The sequence below is a fragment of the Polyodon spathula genome, chromosome 26 (genome assembly GCF_017654505.1).
Source record: "Polyodon spathula isolate WHYD16114869_AA chromosome 26, ASM1765450v1, whole genome shotgun sequence".
NCBI classification, from domain to species: domain Eukaryota; kingdom Metazoa; phylum Chordata; class Actinopteri; order Acipenseriformes; family Polyodontidae; genus Polyodon; species Polyodon spathula.
The window spans coordinates 14888107-14907283 of record NC_054559.1 but is presented as its reverse complement, the minus strand read 5'-3'; the positions used below and the strand labels follow the sequence as shown (position 1 = coordinate 14907283).

At 40.0% G+C, this 19177-nt stretch overlaps 1 protein-coding gene across 2 annotated transcripts; it reads left to right on the top strand.

The window, feature by feature from the left end:
- The first annotated feature begins 1291 nt into the window (after nt 1–1291).
- LOC121300946 (BTB/POZ domain-containing protein KCTD5-like) lies at nt 1292–18816 on the top strand. Of its 2 annotated transcripts, XM_041229963.1 has the most exons (7): nt 1292–1643; nt 9356–9464; nt 9758–9849; nt 10878–10973; nt 12677–12793; nt 15500–15625; nt 18620–18816. In XM_041229963.1, exons 1-7 carry the CDS (start codon nt 1422–1424, stop codon nt 18647–18649), a joined length of 792 nt encoding a protein of 263 aa, XP_041085897.1. In that variant the 5' UTR covers nt 1292–1421; the 3' UTR covers nt 18650–18816. The 2 variants fall into 2 exon arrangements, with proteins under 2 accessions (XP_041085897.1, XP_041085898.1); XM_041229964.1 differs by lacking the exon at nt 12677–12793 and having other exon boundaries at nt 1297–1643.
- The last annotated feature ends 361 nt before the right edge of the window (nt 18817–19177 follow it).

Sequence of the window (19177 nt, the reverse complement as noted above, 5' to 3'; positions counted from 1 at the left end):
TTGTTGTGCTACACTGCCCATTCAGCAGGCATTTGTCTTAACCAGTTAATTTTATTGATGTTAAATGCAGACTGGTTTTTGAAGAGGTTATTATCAAATACCATCCTAATTGAGATGTTCGGTTACCTGTTTCTGCACCCCACAACGCTGTCTTGCACTCAAGAATCAAATATCCATCTTGATTGCAGTTACAGTACTGTTTTTGGCCAGTAGGTCGCACCAGATGCTCATTAAATTTAAGGGAGAAGGGAGAAGTTTATTCACAACAGAATAGTGTGTGGTGGTTTTTTTTTTTTTTTTTTTTTTCTTGCATACTGCCGTAGAATGATTTTTGCTTTTAATACATCACAAAATGGATGCAGGTGTTCTAAACTGAGACGAGCGGAAGATTATATTTACTGTATATAGAAATCAGCAGAAATAAAGTATAACAAGCACAACGCTTTAAAGAAAAAAGGATGATTTTGCACGCTGTTGATTTGTGACCTCTATTGAGATGGTTTGCTAAGATGACTTTGCATATTTGCACCTGGTTTAAAATGCAGGTTTTGTGCAATGAGCTTGCTAAGCGTTTATTTGATAAATGAAGGTGCATACCTGTGGCTTAACTGCATCTTTGTCACAGGCAAAGGTTTGTGTGTGTATGTCAATATAAACAAGCATACTAGTATTTAAAGATGTTAATATACATGTTAAGTTTATTTATATATTGTTACACACAATGTTGGCAAACTTCTGTACCCTTAAATTAATATTATTTATATTTTAATTAAATAAAACGTGGGTGCAAAATGCTTCAGAAGTCTGACCCAATATGTTTACTCTTGGGCAAAGTTTGCTAAATATGTTACCGAAAACTAATTAAAAAAAAAAAAAAAAAAAAAACCCCTATTAACCTAGCTATTGTTAAAATTACTGATATCTCCTTCAGCTGTGCATTTGTAGCCATTTGAAGATTTCTGGTTGGAAATGGCAAAATGTTACGAGTACAACGATCAACCTCGTTAATGTGCGGCCTGCTTTCTCAACTGTACTTACGGTTACCCTGGCACAGAAAGGCCGTTTAATAAAGGCAGTATTGTTGTGTGTGTGTGCGCCTTCGGGTAAGGCCTGCATGCATTCGCACAACTATTACGTTACACCAATGCAATTAATGTGTACTGCTTGCAGTTTTAGAACAAAAAAAAAGCAGTCAGCGTAATGCCACCTCACTGAGGTCGATAGCAATCCCGTAAACACCAGTACGAGCCGATTCATTTCCCCTCAGAAGACAGACGGTGCTCGCACACTGCCGCTGCAGCTGGGAGAGGAGGAGTGGCGTCGAGGCTTTCGCTTGTAGGAGGGAGCTGTGTATTAAAGACGGGACTTCCTGCCTGCTAGCTCACAAGAGTTCCTGTAGCTGAGAGTGGAAAGAAAGAGGGATGGCAGAAAATAGCTATGACTCTAGCAGCTCCGGCTGCCGGAGGTGTGCCGTGCTCTCTCCCGGAGAACTGGCACAGACCCCCGGCGCCGGAGCCTCCAAGTGGGTCCGGTTAAACGTGGGGGGCACGTATTTCTTGACGACCCGGCAGACACTGTGCCGAGACCCGAAGTCATTCCTCTATCGACTATGTCAGGCCGACCCCGACCTCGACTCCGATAAGGTACTGTGGGCTAGTACGGGACTGTGGTCCGGTTTCGCTGGGCACTTCATACGCTGTTTATTGCATCGTGCTATGGGTTGGTTCATAGTGGGGCACAATAATAACTGTAGTATGTGTAGCATAGGCGTTTTATTTAATCTTGTAACCACAATTGGCGAAGTCAGAACATTATTTAACGCCAGAAGAAAATGTATACTAACAAGTAATTCAGTAAAACAAAAGAGCAACTTGTGTAACTTACCACGTTCGTGACAAATGCAATGGCGACTGGCGTGCGTCTGTAATTTTAATTCCTATACAAATACAATGTCTCATAATTACACAAGCGCAGCTGTCCGAGTCGAGGATTACTCTCGTGTTAATTACTACCCTGCTCTGTTTGTTTAGAAATTATGAAATATTATTCAGCCAAGCGATGGGTACGGTATGGGCTTGGTTTTGGATTGTGCATCGTCACTTAAGTTGTGTTGAGAGCATGTTGCTTTATGTTGTGTGATTTAGTATCCTGTATCTAAAATAATTGGAAATGACTGGAACGGAACACGTGAGCATAGAACTGCCTTTGGAATGGAATAAAATACGTAATTTACCTTGTTCTGCTGCTATAGCAACTACAAAGAGCTTGTTTTGAACTTAATAATATATTATTTCTTGCGCGTAGCAATTAAACCAAGTTGTTGGTCCACAGTTTGTTAGTGAGGTATGACGAAAGACCGCTTGTGTTGCTTGTACATTTCTACACTCTACAACAAAAAACGCAAACTCAAAGCCCGTGTGGATGCGTGCTGTAAGCGATACACTGCAATAAAAGGCAACACACATATACGTTTTTAAAGAGTAAACTGATGCATATTAATAAGAGCACATGTAATGAATCCGTGGTTTCAACATCCCAGTATATGTGACTGTTACTGATTTAAACGTGCATAGTGGATATTCGTATTGCATACGTGCTCGTTCATCTGTGTGCTTTAGCAATACTGGCTTAGGAGATAGTAGTACTGTATTGAGTGGGGGGAAAGCTTAGCAAGAAAGCCGTGCTTGGCAGTTACTTAAGGAATCTTCTCCTTCTGTGTCTTTTGACAGACAAAGACGCATTATAATGTCACATGCACTATTGCGGTCGGGTGTCATAAAAACCTGTACTGTCTGCAAAGCTTCAACGCACCAGAGAAATTATTAATGAGCACCACCTTCTCTCAACAAGCCACGGCACACAGGATTAAAGCGTCACGCTCACAGTGTATTTATTTATAAGTGTTTCGTTTTATAAACTTGTTTGCCATGCGTTGTACCCAATAACATTGCCATGAGAAATACACCAGACTTTTGATTTTTTTCATTTCACATCTTTAAGTCGTTTGCAGCCACTTTACAATGCAGTAGACACAATTGCCACATTATACAGCATTTTTAAAAGGCCTAGTTCTTTACCCATCCCAATAGAAAAGGAACTGATGTCACTTCTGTACAGAATGACTGCATGTGGTTTTGTTTGTTTCAGAACACACTGGTTTAAGGTGTGAGCTTGTAACGCTAAATGATTCAGAGGTTAATATTGCATTATTTCATTGTAAGTGTATTGTATAGTGAAGGCACTTGCAATGCGGTTTGCATCTGTGTTTTGAACATAGGAGGTAGTTACAAGCCAGCTCATGTTCTTCCTCAGCCTGATTTAGCCTTGGGGTGTGGTTGGGGCTGAGCTTGCTATAGTGCGTGTTGTAATTGCAGAGGTAATTTGAATCCAATACACTTGACTGGCTGTTTCCATGCACCAGGCTACTGGGCAGATACGCTGCCTGTCTGTTCCGTGAAATTATATATCCTTCCATTCTGACGACCGCTATCAAGATATCTACCCGATTTAAAAATAAATAAATTAATCTTCGCTGTTTAATCTAACAAGTTCAGCAGTTGCAAACATCACAAAAATAAATCAATCAGTCTCTATACAGAGATTATGGTAGTGTTCGGTCAAGCTGAGCCGTGACTGCTACTTTAGTTTTGTTTCCCTTGTTAAATTGATTCATCCGATTCCTGCTCTCTCTCCCCATCGTCTCGTTTGTTGGTAATGGGAATGGGAAGTGCAGGACAGGCTGTGAACTCCGGGAGCAGGAATGAGTCGGCACAGAACACTGGCAAAGTGGCCACCACAAGGCTTCTTTTCAAAAGCTCTGACTGAACTCTGCATGTACAATAATGGCGATTTTGCATTCTCGCTGTGTGTTTCCTGCAATGTAATGGAGATTTTTCTGTGACGACTCATGCATGACATTACTTCAATTAAAAATCTTAAAGAAAAACTAAAAGCCAAAATATAATAGAATTTGCAAACAGCTATAAGTACTATATGCTGTAGACTAGTACTGTGAGCTGTGCAGATCTATTGTTGGCAATGCAAAAAGCTTGGATGGAAATGGGATGTAATCTGTGTTTAGTAAAGGGTGTTTGAGTGCAAACACATTTCATTTCATTAGCCAGTATTTATTTATTTTAAACTTACATGAACGGCTCATTCTTTTAAAAGTTTGTTTTGAAGTTTGGCTTGGTTTCTTCACATCATAGCCTGTTTACTTGTTTGCTTTTATACTGTAGCAGAGGTTCTATGTTCAATTGTTGGCGATGGATGTGTTCATCTTTAACAAGAAGCCACTGGTAGTGAGTGTTACTGTATACTTCAACTCTGACTTTAAACAGTTTGTTTTTTTGACTGTTACAGTTTTCATAACAGAACGCAAATGGGTGGGCATAGTAAGTTAAACCTTTAGACAAGCTTCCAGTTGCGATTCAATCCTCAAGGTTTTTTTTAGTTAGATGGTAAGTTAAGGCAGCCACAGGTTTGGTTTCCCTTCCCTTTCGTTTTATGTTTATTTTTGCCCCCCCCCCCCCCCCCCCCCCCCCCCTTCTGATAAAGACCTAATTTACAGCATTATGCATTTTTTGGGGTACATCAGAATAAATGCTGACTGCATTGCAATGGCTGTTTTGGCTTCATATAAATAGATTTTATTTTATTTATTTATTTTTTTTAGAAGCACAGTCCCAGTAACTGAACCTCCCCCCTGTAAACCTCATGCTTTGTTCTCCAAGTTCATGCATGTAGGAGCATATTTATGCTGGCTTATGTTTAAAGTCCAGCATCATCCGCCATTGTTCTTGGGCTGCCAGTTTGTTTTGGGTTTCCTGCCATTGATAAGAGAAAATTCCAGCACCACATCTGTTCGATGATTGTGAGGTCACAGCAGTTACAAAAGCCTGCTTTAAAAACTCAAATCTGTTGACGAAGAGAAAACTAAGCAAAGCTTGCCCTTATGCAGCGCACTGTACACATTGATCGTGATAATTTTATATATTTAGCTGTTGGGATTAATTAGGCCAAGTAGAATGCCTTTGGAGCTTTGGACTGCATTTGTAACCCTTTCTAGCAACTTATACCTTCCAGAACTTGAGCTGGTCTGTAGCACAGTGCTTACATGGTGTTCTAGTTTGATCTGCAGGCTGTCCTACCTCTGGCACTGAAGCAAGTAAACCATGTTACTGCAGCTGCTTCTTCAGTAGAAATAGTCTATTCTGGAAGTAGCAACAGTGCTTCCATTATAAACACATTGTAAAATAACCCTTTACCTTGGCTGCATCCTGCTTCATGTTAAGTTTCTTCGTATTTTCGACACACACAAATGGCGATTTCTAGCGAACGTTTAACAGCAGATGTGTCCTTCAACGTGGGAGGGGGTCTGCTTTTTCAAAAGTAGAAATGCTGTAAACGGAAGTAACATATTTTTGCCTTTTTAAAGACAGATTGTGCAATCCTGAGGTTTAAAGTCCTCTTCCTACCTGCACTTCGTTGTTCTGTCATTTCTACGGCAGTCCTGGTTGTAGATTGCTTTCAGCTAATCTACAGGGTGTGTAGACGCTAGTACAGGACAGATGCTTTCTCAGTGTGGTTCCTAATTCTGAACTGCGTTCCTAAAAATCTGTGACATGCACCTGATTTATTAAGGATAAACGCAGTGACTGTAAAAGGAGCGTTAACATGCTGGTTCCATTGCCTGTCTTCGTTTAATCGCTTGCAAATAATCAAAATGTCATCGTGCACAATAGAACCTGCATGAGAGCAAAAAGGTGCAGTCCTAAAGGTTTGCAACTGAATAATACATTTATTCCCCAGTCGTTACTTGGTGTGCTGTCCTTTCGCATAAGGGAATAAAATCCCAGTGCAACCTATTATAGAATCTATTTGCACCACTTTAATTAAATCTATATTTCTGTAGCTTGATATTTCAGCTGCTGGGAATCGCATGTGTTTTCCAGTTCCCTCCTTTGTTCCCAACTTCGTAGCTTTTAACTTTCAAAGCTTGCAGCCCCATGGATTAGACATACCTCATCCTGCCCCCCCTTCCCCCCTTTTGAATCCCTTCCAAAAACTGCTAAACTTTGTCCCTGTTCTTCTCATGCTTTTTTCCCTCCTTTTTAGACTGCAAGGCCTTGAAGGTGAATGGATACAGAAGGATAAAAGTGGCCTTAATCAGTTTGCAGCCCTATACAGTAGTTAGTGATAAGTTTGTCAGTGGGGGTGGGGTGTATCATGTGGGTAATATCCAATTCAGGGGCCTGAAGACTGCTGTCTGTAGTGTGCATTAACCATGCCCCCAGTGTGTCTTGCCTCCCACTTATAAAGGCCAGATTGTATTTCCCAGCACAGGGAATCAATAGCCTCTCTTCAGCCACAGATCCTGCTTGCACTGCTCTGCATTCATCACATTGGCTCCGTTCTGCTCTCAGACGGTAGCCTGCAGCGTGTGTGTGATCGCTGCTTTCACTGGGGCTCGGAGAGACGCCACAAGCACAGTACTGAATTTTCACACAGTCCACCCTACTGTTTACTGTCCTCTTCAACTCTTGACATGCGCTGCCTCTTATTGCATTACTTCAGGGGTAACTGTCTACCCTCCCCCAACCCCACCTTTGCAATGCTGCAACAAAGACTACAGTATCGCCTACTGTAATAGGAAAGCTATTCGTTTATGATTTGTAGGATCCCTTTAATTCAAATATTTGTAATATGCATCAACAAATGGAAGGGCAGAGTATAGTGTGTGTGTGTGTTTTTATTATTTTTAGTTTTTTTGATGGGTACTGAAGACTTACTCCTACATGTAAAGGGCATTATCAAATCAAGTAAGAGCACTGATCATGAAGTATTAATGTTGCATCACTCGCTCCATCTGGAATTTCTTTAAGAATTTTGGCTTCGTGGTAGAAATCCAATAGGCCACTCAATCTATATAAAGACATTTTTAAAAAAAAACGATTTGGGGTTATCCTCGAAGGATAGTGATTTCTGACTGAATAGAGGTTTTAAATTCCACACCATTCCTTTTCTCTTCAGTCAATGATTGTTTTTTTTTTTTTTTTTAAAGCTTTTAGAGGACTACATTATGTATGGCACTGTTATATCTTTATAAGATGCACAGACCCTGAGACTCGAATTACATTCTGATCCCCTGCAGTGACGTTGCTGCTTTCGGTCAGTTGTATCGAAGTGGTTGCAATGCTTTTTGTTCTAACCATGCTAATAGTTGAATTGAAGCAATTAAACCTGCATCCAGGTCCTGAAGCTGTTAACTACTTCCAGTGTGCCTGGCAGTCCCAGTGCCAATGCCTGGTCCAGAACAGTGGTGCTTGTGTTACTCTGTTACAACCAGGTCCTTGCTTGCTAAATGGAAGGCTTGCTCAATTTAGTGACTGCAAGAACTGGTTATGACTGTCACTCGGGCAGTTTAGCGTTCATGTAAAATAGAAGCATATGTGGGTTAGGTTTTTTTTTTTTTTTTTTTTTTTTTTTTTTTTTCTGTCCTGTATATAAAGGAGAGAATTTATATATGAAACCAGCTGAAATGAAAGATCACTGCCCATATTGTGCAGTCCACGAAGTGGTCTGCAGGCTAGGGTTCAGTAAACTCTGTGTCATGAACTCGCATCTTCACGGCAGTGGAAAAGAAGCTTATGCTTGATCTGGGGATATATGCTGATAAACCTGCATATGCAGCATTCCGTCACCTTTTCCAGTCTGCACCCCTGGTGTTTTAAAGATCAGGGTGGCTTTGCAATTTCCTGCTCTTGTTTAGCTGTTATGCCAGTGACCCCCCCCCCCCCCCCCCCCCCCCCCGAATGATTTCGTCTTTCCTGGAGTATGTGGATATGTAGTACATCTGAAGCGCTTATATAGCAGATTTTAACAGAAGTCCTAATCTGTGCTAAAGCTTTAAAAGACTGTTCAGTAATCCCAGTTGCAGAAAGTGGAATGTCCTATAGTGGTCTGTGATTTAAAAGGCTGGTTTCAAAAACCAGATGAGCACTAATCTTGGGACTACCCAAGGTAGACTTAAGATATGGTTCCCAAGAGGGTTTTTTTTTTTTTTTTTTTTTTTTTTTTCACCCAGAGGCTATCTCCAAAAAGATTTTTGTGAACAGCTAAACTTTTCCAGACATTTTTATACTTGCATGGTGAACCAAGTCTTTGCCAGTAATGGAAGTGAGTTTGAAATAAGTTATCCATTGTACTGCACAACTCGTTTCACTGCACTGGGATGCAAAGTCAGTGTCACGCTGACATTCTCCTGCCCAGTTCAGGATTACTTCACTATAACCACCATGCGATGTGCCTTCCCAGTCCTGCATTTCTGATGGGACAAAAGTTACAATATTTGAATAAAAATAACTGTGTGAAGTCACTCCATATATTCCTTTTAAAGCAATGCATTGCTTTTATATTAAGTATTAAAAAAAGAAAAAGTGGAAATATTTTAAGCATTTTGAATATGGAAATATATTCAAATAACAAACGTACTGAGATGCCAACATGGCTTTCCCATAAAGCCCCTCTTTGCCTTTCATCCTTTAACTCTAAACTTGCCAGGTAGCTTTCATTTAAGATTCTAGTCCTGTTTTATGAATCTTCCATTAACAGGAGCTGGTTTAGTTTGAGAGTACTGAATAGCAAGAAGTGGCGGAAAGCAGAAATCTGTATTGCCTTTGTCTCGCCCTGAATTGTGATCGTGAATCGAGTTGAACTCTTTGTTACACTGCATGGAGCAGGACAGCTCTGATTACCCTGGTAATGCACTTCTTTAAGTGGGATGTTGAACAAGGTCAGTTGGTGACGAGACCTGTTTGCACATGTGCCTACATGTTGACTATGAGATGGTTCTTTTTAAATCCAAGCCTTGTTTTTTTTGCTGTTGTGGCTATGTTTTGACTCCATGGCTACAAGAAGATGCAATCATTCTGTTAAGAAAATGGGATGAACAGTAATGTTTCCCTCTGCACTGTGCTGCATTGTACGGGTTAACGCACTGCTGTAGTTTCCATGCTTTCAGTCTGTAGCAGTCCTGACCCACAGCAGGTTTTTCATGTGATTCCAGCCCCCTTTTCACTGTTCCACCAAATAAATAGTTTAAGGATCCATTTTTAAAACCTATGAACGTTTTACTATATATTAATTATGCAGTGCCTTACACACGTACAGTATCCTTTTCATAATTTCTGTACACAGTTTCTTATAGTTGCATGTTCTTAACCCTGCTGTAGCCTGGCTTATTAAATATCTAGTTTATAACTACTATAGATGCTTTGATTTCTTAATCTTAAGCGTTGCCTGTAAACCTGCATAGACACAGCTTTTAATTGCCTTTCTTTTTTCTGTTCTCCAGGATGAAACAGGTGCCTATCTTATAGACAGAGACCCCACGTATTTTGGTCCAGTGCTAAATTACTTGAGACATGGGAAGCTGGTCTTCAACAAGGACTTGGCTGAAGAAGGTGTGTGTTTTATATCCAAGCGCACGGCATGCAAATGTGCCGATTTTATGTAAACTAGCGTTTTATAATCCTGTATCGCTGTATACCGCTATGTAAATCTTTTTCCAAATCTGTAAAAAGCATTGGGATGACCATTACTACAATCTAGCGCAATACGTTTTCATCAGACAGTAATACGTTTTTTTTTTTTAACAAAGCATCATAGATTAAAACAGAACAAATTCTGATTTATTTTATGCAGTTTCTCTCCATGACGTATCTATTATTTATATCAGGTTGTTTTTTGTTCCCAGGAATGTTGGAGGAGGCAGAATTCTACAATATCACGTCACTAATAAAACTAATCAAAGACAAGATCAGAGAAAGAGACTGCAAACCTTCACAGGTAGGTTGGAATGAGGATCTGTATGCAGCTCCTACTGTATCCCACATTGTCACACACCTGTGCTTGAGCTGCCAGGAACAGGCTTTAGCAGGATCACTTTCTGTTACGATAGGATGGTAACTCTACTATCGTCCCGCACTGATTGCAAAAAACAGTGGAACCTCAAGGAAGTTTTGTATAAAAAGACTCAGTGGGCGAGACTGTGAAAAGCCTTGGTTTATATATTTCTATTTTGGTAACTTTTTTTTTTTATTTTCTCTCCTCTGTAATAAAAATTGCTGTATGTTGCTTATTGCTTTAAGTAGATGTAAATGATTGACAACTATCGTGTTTTATAATTGGAAGCTGTAGGACTGGAGTTTAACAGAGTAGAGGTAATTCTGAAATGCTGTCACAGCTTCTATTCGTGAGTGTTCTATATTAAACAGAAAAGAGCTTGTGCTTTAAATAGCTCAGTCCATTACCCTCTGCTCCTGTCTTAACACTAAATCTCCCTTTTGATATTTAAATACATTGAGTCTATACTTTTAACAGATGAGGTACAGATCTGTTTTACACAAAGAATCGCAGGAAATTAATGTGACGATGGGACAAACCATTTAAAAGAGCTTTGATTTCACAGGATGGGAAAAAAAAAGTTTTGCAGGTATTGTTGTAGACTCATATATATATAATATTATATAAGACCAGGGTCATTGGTGTTGACATCAGCTAATTTGTCATTCCAAGTGAAGAAACGGCTGCTTGGGTTTATGTGGATCGCTGTTCTCCGCAGAGACTAAGAAAAGCAGCAAACCTCAAGTCCATGCAGCTTTTTCTTCACTTGGAATGGTGAATCCACACCACTCAACCTCGTCTGTGGAGAGCCTATCTGAATAATGGTTTTGTGCAGCTCTTGTCCGTATACAGTGGACCTCTTCGGTTTTAGACCTTCCGAATGTAGCCCTGCACAGGAGATGGTTCTGAATCTGTTGTAGGATGCATGCACCACTGGAATAGGCTGAACGATTTCTGTTTTTCTTTTTTAGGTGCCCGTGAAGCATGTTTACAGAGTTCTGCAGTGCCAGGAAGAAGAACTAACGCAGATGGTCTCCACCATGTCTGACGGCTGGAAGTTTGAGCAGGTACAGCGATGCTGGCAGCAGAGTCTTCATTGGCAGTCTCAGTGCTGCAAGGCTGATGTCTCCGCTACAGAAGTCCTGCAGATGTATACAGTTTGCTTCTTGAAGTAACTTTAAAATTAGAAGAGAGAGAGGTTCTGCACTAACCCCTACACTAGTGTATAACTTCATCTGCAAGCGAGTTTCACATTTACTGTGTGACTACTGCTACTTCTGCTGGAAACTAGTGGAGATTAGACAGTTGGAGGTTGAGACTCTCATGATTAGTATATTGCAATCGCATGCTTTTTGGCAGTGCTGCCTGATGTCACTAGCAAAGCCTGTTTTTTCAAATTACACTTTTCCCGTGTTTCTTTATTTGCGGGATATTTAGACAACTTGGTCGTGTTTTTAATGAGAGAGTACACCGCTCCACCTGTGTGTAAAGTCTTCAAATGCAAAGCTTTGAAACCTCTACCAGGCTCCTTTGTTGGCAAAATATACCTATAAATCTAAGATATGTTTTAAACTTTTGATTTTGTGATTATAGTATTTTGGTATTGAGTGAGAAGTTGAGTCTCTATCATTTACTTTCATTCGTATTCTAAACCCAAATGGCTGATTTGGCTTAAAATCAAAGACCTTTTAAAGGGAAGACCAAAACGAACAAAAAAAGGTATGATTATAGTATGCATTTTGAGTACTTGGGAACAGGAGTCCTGCCTCACTGACCATGTATTATACAGACCTGCATACACTGGAATGTTGTTGTCTCCTTGTACGCTCCTTGCGCCCTGGAGTTTTCTCTCTTGATCTGTCAGTTCAGGAATTGACGAAAGGCACTTGGTTGGGACATCTATTGCTATCTCTTTCAGGCACAAAAATGTTGGGTTTTTTTTTGTTTTATTTCTTTTGACAAATCTCTCTTAAATCTGCACATGTGTACCATGGGAAATTTACCTGCAGTGTAAGACCAGAAATGATCTGTGTCCTTTGTATGATGTTCAAGCCGCTTAAAAGAAGTTATTGGAAGTATGCTGATGCCAATAGTAGTGTGTGTGTGTCCAGTGTCTGTTTCTGCAGACAAGCACCTGAGAAAATACACCTGTCTTGTTTCAACGTGTGTTGGTAAATTTGAGCCTTGTATAAAAGTAGTTTGCCACGTTTTTTGTTTTCTGAGGCGGTAGGGGGCTCTTTGTTCTGCATCGATGCTGAATCCGACTGGATGTTAATTTACCCTGTTGCTATATTAGGGCAGGGCTGGTCTGTGATTTCTATCTCTATTGGAATGGAAATCTGGAGCGTTGAGCTTTTAGGAATTTAAAAAGCATTTATTTGGCAAGTAATGTTTTATTAGTTTGGGTGATGGGGTTCCTCTGTAGCCAAGTCTTTTGATATTTGATATAGATTATATGTTGGAAGCTGACCTTACCCTTCCCTAAAAATCAGACCCCCCCCCTTTGTCACTGCTGTGTTCTAGACCACACCATCCCTTGCACAATGCAGCCCTACAATGTGGCCATCGTAAATCTACTCTATTTGGCATTAGCACTTTGTTTATATATACTGTATTTTCTTAAGAATGTGTACAAAAAAAAAAATCTTAAGCAACTATACAATTTACAGGCATTTAATTTTTTTTAAATACAGAAACCTTATTATGTTATCTGAAGCCTGTTAATTCGATGCAGAATGACCACACCCTGTGCTCTGATTGGTCGTTGCAGCTTGTCAGTGTAGGTTCCCCGATTGGCTTTGGGCGGGACCACCAGTCAGAGTTTCTGCTGATTGTGTCGAGGGAAGTGAAGGGAGAGGAGCCCAGTGTCCAGAACAGCAGCGGCGAGGTGTGTCTCTCAATTCCCTCCCGAGTCTCCTCTCGGGTTTGCCTTGCATGGTTTACTGGCTTACCTGCCTCCCTCTCTGCATTCAATCAGTGTTCTGTCGGCTGTTGAGCTCCACTGCCTTTTCATGTGTGTAGATTATTGTTATGCATTTTATCTGTTTTTCAATTGAAAGGTGTTTTAAGAGGGAAGTCTGTTTACTGTGATATTAAGTCAACACTGATGGATGCACTAACCAAATATATGTCTGATCTGACACCCCCCCTCCAGAGTATAAAAATTCTAATTTGGAGTCCTCACATTTGCAGTAATCCAAGTCCATGACTATGCTATCAGTGTTGGGATGTTTGGCTCAGTTCTTCTTCTTTTTCTAATAAAACCAAGAGACAAAACATTGGGTGGACCTGCATGGATTACATAACCTGTCTGCACATCCCTCTGTCGCCTGCCCTCCTTCCTTGAAAATACCCTGCTGATTCCCTCCATGCTAATATCACAATGGGTGTCCCTAAATGCCCGCCTCTGTAATAGTGAGAATTTGTGATGCGCAGTTCATCCACCCCCCCTTTCATGATTTTGTTTGTAAAAAATTAAAAAAAAAGAAACTTGAATAGAATTGAATGCAGAGACGATCTTCTAGTACTGTGTAATGCAAGGTGGGTGGTTTGTCTTTGGTAGTGGGGGTTCTGTCTAGCATTGCATGGTAGTTCTGTGGTGTAAATTCCGTTCCCTGAGATGCATAGCCCTTAGTCAGCAGCATCTAGGTAGTGCAGCACATGGGGATTTCATGGGTGTGCCTGTTTTTTGTAACAATACGCACAACCAGTAAGTTTTAATTGCTGTGGGGGTTTCTTTTTCTAATACGTTATTGGGGGTGCACAGATTGTTTCTTTTCATGTATACAAATTATATTAACTAAACATTGAAATGCACGTTACCGGCTTTATCGTGGTTGCAGTCTGTGTGGTGTAGGCAAGCTGATTTGCTGTAATGGTTTTAAAACGCTGTTGTAGAGAATGTTTGTTTTCTGTAGTAAGGAATAGTTTTGTTCCCCCCCCCTGTTGTATAAGACTTTTCTTGCTAGCCATGGACTCAGTTTAGTTTTTTGTTCTATTTTAACAATCAGTGTAATGGATCTGCACTACAGTGGGTCCAGCCCCACCCCAGAGTTATATTCTAGCCTGTCTAATCGACCAATATCGAGACGTCTTTGCTAATGCAAGACTATTCCGCTATTGGGTTAACTCTGTCTTTTTTTTCCTTTTGGTTTCTTTTATTTTTATTCCCATCTTGTATTATGAGACTATTTGTTTTGTATTGATTTACTTTTGTTTTTATAGTCTTAGGTTAATACCCCTGAGGTGTTTTTACATCTCTGTTTTGTTTCTTGCTATCCGTGGGCTTACTAAGAAAACGTTAATCAGATGCTGTGTAACTTGTACTCATGCCAGATTTCAGGTTGGCATGGTGCTGTCACCTCAGAGCCCTGCAGAAGATCTGTTTGCAGGGGGATCTAGCAGCTGATTATATTCATAACAGTAGCCGGGCATGCCAGGACATGTGGAGCAAAGTACTACAAGATATTTTCAGTTGGCGAGCCAACGGCACAAGAGGACTTGAACAAGCGAACCAGGTGGCTGTTGGGCGCAGTTGCTTACAAAACCATCTGGTGCATGCATAGACCAGCTCCTTTTTATGCTGGGAAATTGGTTTGAGGTGGGGAGGAATATTAGCAAGTAATATAGTGACTGTAAAAAGTAATGTTGATCTTTCCCCTGTGTGTTCTTTTATATAAAAATAAAGTGGCAATTTTAAAGAGACATTGTTTAATTGAAATGGGTGAATAATGGAGTTCAAAACTTACTGCCAGGCTTTAAGTTTTCAGACCTTGCTGTGTCCATTAGTGCCCTAGGGCTTGTGTCTAAAACAGAGTTTGCATTATGGCAAGATACCTGTACTTTTTCCTATTGTGTTTTAATTTTTCCATTCTAAATTTTAAATATACCATTGTGCCTAATGTGCTCAAGCAGGGGGCAGCAATTTAATTGCAGCTCAGAGATCTGAGACCCGTTTCCTAAGCAACCGAAAAACTATTGGAATCCCCAAGGGTGAGAGCGATTGAAAAAGAGAAGCAGCATTCCATTCTGTTTACAGCTTGGATACACGTGTCAGAGGCTGCGTTTTTTTTTTTTTAATGCAGTCAGCCCAACATTACTAACATGAACCTGTGTACATGAAAGCTTCTTGGGTTATCCAAAATGCATGGAGATATATGTTTTTTTTAAAACCCCAATCGTTCATCAGTTTCCATTGTGGTAACGCTAGTAAATAATCCATGTCATTTTATTCTCTCAGTAGGAAATACAGGAAGCAGAACTGTAATGGAAATCTATTGTGCAAATTGTGTGGTGTGTGTGTTGTAATTTTATTTTTTTTCTCCCCCCACAGTATATAGTTTCAGGTTTTATTTAAAACCTGCTATGGTTTTATTTGTCTATTTTATAACCATGGTAAATTGTTATTGTTGAAGTTTGCTGAAAGACTGCTGGCTATTGTAGAATACACATTTTTATTTTTATGAATGACATGAACACAATGCTAGGAGAGAGATTTTAAAGCCGTTCACGGACAGCGGAAATGTTTTCAAATGGGAACGACATTGACGTGTGTGTGTTATGCTGCTAATGTGTGCATTGTTTTTCTTCCTAGCTGGTCAGTATTGGTTCTTCCTATACCTATGGAAATGAAGACCAGGCAGAGTTCTTGTGTGTGGTGTCCAAGGAGTTGCACAACACCGCCTATGGCACAAACAGCGAGCCCAGTGAGAAAGCCAAGGTAAGGACAAGTAAAGAGCACAGTATGAGCGGGAGGCTTTGTAGCACTGAAATGATTCTTAATCTACATACCCACACTGTTTTAATGATTGAAGTGGTACCCTCCCTGAACTCCATATATGCTGTCAGCGCGAGACTCCCCTTCACTGCTGGAGACTGGCTTTCTTAACTAGTCTTCATGCTTTAGGATATGTTGCCTGTTTTAGATCAATTTCAGTAAGTTAGTCCACAAGTGTACTGTTGGTAGATATTTTTGTGTTCAGTTGGTCTGTCCTGTTTTAAATATGATTTGTTGTATTGATTTACAGTTCCTGAAAGATCATCTAAAATGTGTTGGCTGAATGTAGGCCAAAATCATAAGTGATGCAACATTACACCAGTCCTCCGTACACTCAGGAAACTTGTCACACCATAGGCGTCTGGTTTTCAATGTGCAATAGATCTCCAAGAAAAGGGTTCAGTACTGCACTTTTAATCTTGCGTTTATGTACGTTTTTTCTTTCTTTCCTTGTTTCTTTCCTTTCCTGTTGCATGCTGACTTAGACTGAGGATGAAGAGACGGATTACGATATGAATGACTCTGATTAAATTTGAACTGTAATGTCATGGTGAGCACAACAGCTGCCCCTAGAAGCAATTTAGACCCTCTATATCTCTATCTATCCCAGAGTCTGCACATGTACAGTACCAAGCCAGCTGGCTGCTTGTTGTAAAGCTCCCTCATTTAGAGCATCCTGTTTTTGATGTAGAGCTAGATGTCTAAAAAGACTCCTCCTCCAGGTTTTTTTTTGTAACCAGTTTGCAGATGAATTCAGTTTGTGTAGATGTATAGCTGCGTTTCTCATTTTTAAATCGGCATGACTCTTTGTGCACGCTGTTGATGGTGTCCTAACTATCTATCTAAGATCACACGTGACTCTTACGGAGATTGAAAACAGAAGTTCTTCCCTACAGTAAGAGGGAAGCATGTCTGGAAGATAAATATTTACTGGATTTTCACTTTTTCTGATTCCATGCTTTTTCCCTTCCCTTCCTTTGTCACGCAACCAAAACGATCTTAACTATATGAACTGTGAACTCTGTAGAAACTAAACCATGTCTTCAGGAAGCATTATACCTCGTTTTATTTGGTGCTCTAATAACTTCTATTTATTAGAAAGGTGCCCTGTATAAAATCCAGGTGTTTATTTCAGGTGTGTGCTCTGTGTAGAAGCATGACCTCTCAGTTCGCCCAGTCGTGCGTGTGTGTGTGTTTTTTTCAGGTGCTGCTCTGTATTTATCTGTGCACTGTTAGGGGAAGCCCTTGACCTTGCAGCTGCTGCGGGGAAAGGAAGTTGGAACGCTGTGGTTTGTTTTATGTGCATGGGAGGTGGGGTGAGGCATGATTCTGTTGCCCTTTCAGGAGAGTTGCTGTTGGTATCTACCTAGCTGCTGCTCAATAGCAGGGTTAATACATATTCTGGTAATGAACTATAAACTGCAGCGCAAGTACAATCTGCCTTTTTAAATAGCCTGGCAGTGTTCGTGGATGAACTCTACACAGTCCTCTCAAGTGCTTATCTTGACACAGACCTACCCTTGTCTGTGTTGCTGGCTCTCTCTACAGAGCCCTAGCTGTGTACAAGCCTGCAAGTAGTTGCCTGCTGATTTGCTACTGGCAGGGAAAATTCAAACCAAGTAGTAAAAGATAGCTAAAAAGCTTACTGTCCTGTATTGATCGGAAACTATTTCCCTAGTTAACGCATTCTCTGGTTTGGTGAAATGCCCAGCGATGATGGACCGAGTTTCTTGTTAAATATTTAATCGCCCTGGTTCAGCTGCATCCTATAGGACTGTCTGTTGTAACAATCTCTTCAGACACACCCGCCACACATTTTGCCAAAGGCTAGGTTTCATGGAAGCTGTTCATGCAGTGTTAGTGTAAATGCTTAATGTGTCCGTGGGAAGCATTTCCATTCTCTAAAGCAATACATAAGAACATAAGAAAGTTTACAAACGAGAGGAGGCCATTCGGCCCATCTTGCTCGTTTGGTTGTTAGTAGCTTATTGATCCCAAAATCTCATCAAGCAGCTTCTTGAAGGATCCCAGGGTGTCAGCTTCAACAACATTACTGGGGAGTTGATTCCAGACCCTCACAATTCTCTGTGTAAAAAAGTGCCTCCTATTTTCTGTTCTGAATGCCCCTTTTTCTAAACTCCATTTGTGACCCCTGTGACATGTTTGCCTTTTGTACTGTGTAATGCTGCATATGTGTTTTAGTTTTCTGAAATTATTGCACAAGGTCAGTTTATGCAAGATTTTTTTTATGAATGTGTTTTTGAATGCCTGAATAATTCTTTAAAATATATATATACATATACATACACTATTCTTTCCAGGGGAAAACTCTTAAACATTGCAAAGTTTCAGAAACGTGAAATCCCTTGCAACACTGAACGTGATTTCAGATTTCATTTCACTGAGATGTGCTTGCTTGGGTTCCCTGTATTTGCCAAATCTGATCAAATTTGAAAGTGTGTATGGTACCCAGAGTCCCAATGTAAAGAAAGACGCATTGTCTAGTCGTGTTATTTAAGACCACCAAGATGCTCTGTCATTCGGAGCTCCCTTTTTTAATATTGTTTTTGCATTCTGGCCAAGTGATAACGGTCCAGTTGTTATGCGTTCATTTGTTCTCTGATAAGGTAATGGGTTTTATAAATTCCACCCCAATGCATCGGGAGGGTCTGGAGCACCATATTTGTGCATCAGGGCTAGTAAAGTGGCCTCCTGTTTGATTTGATATACTGGGATTTATCCACTCACAGTAAAGATGGCAACCTTTTAAGTTTACTGTACTGAAGTTGTGTGTGTTTTTTTTTTTTTTTTTTTTAAGTTGTGGTTACCCATTAACCTGTACTGCAGATCACCGCTGGGCTTTTAAGGAAAGCACGCCAAGTGAAAACGAACCCTTTACAGATTGCTCAGTTAACGCATGCTTTTGTTTTCTTTCAGATACTGCAAGAAAGGGGATCAAGAATGTGAAGCCGCAGTATTGAAGACTTTCCTTCGATTCCCAAGCATAGAAAGAAAGCCAACACATCACCACGCTGAAGAGCCTTTGGCACAGATGAAAACTATTTGGCTGAACATTTATTTAATTTAAGTTTTGTATATATACTCTACAGACAAAAAGGTTTAAAAGACTAAATGTGTTTATATATAATATATATATATATATTCTTATATATATATATATATTATATATATATATATATATATAGATATATATATATATAATGATATATAATAGATATATATATATATATCTATTATATTATATATATTATATATATAGATGGTAATATACATTACATATACACTATCTCACAAACAAGTTTGATTTTAAACTTTTTTTTCTGCTGTAGTGTGTACAGGAGTTTCAAACATACGGTAAATATTGATGAGAGATTAATGACCTAAAGGCTTGCACTTCTGATCGTCTGCACAAAGTGCAATGCAGCGGGCTGAGCAGACTTGATTATGCAAGCTAAGCTGGCCAGTAGTGAAGGT

What these genes read in the sequence shown, in the direction of transcription:
- LOC121300946 (XM_041229963.1), top strand. Translation starts at nt 1,422, where the DNA reads ATGGCAGAAAATAGCTATGACTCTAGCAGCTCCGGCTGCCGGAGGTGT. An exon ending in CCGACCTCGACTCCGATAAG is followed by an intron (nt 1,644 to 9,355) that starts GTACTGTGGGCT and finishes TCTGTTCTCCAG; the next exon opens with GATGAAACAGGTGCCTATCT. An exon ending in ACGGCTGGAAGTTTGAGCAG is followed by an intron (nt 10,974 to 12,676) that starts GTACAGCGATGC and finishes TGGTCGTTGCAG; the next exon opens with CTTGTCAGTGTAGGTTCCCC.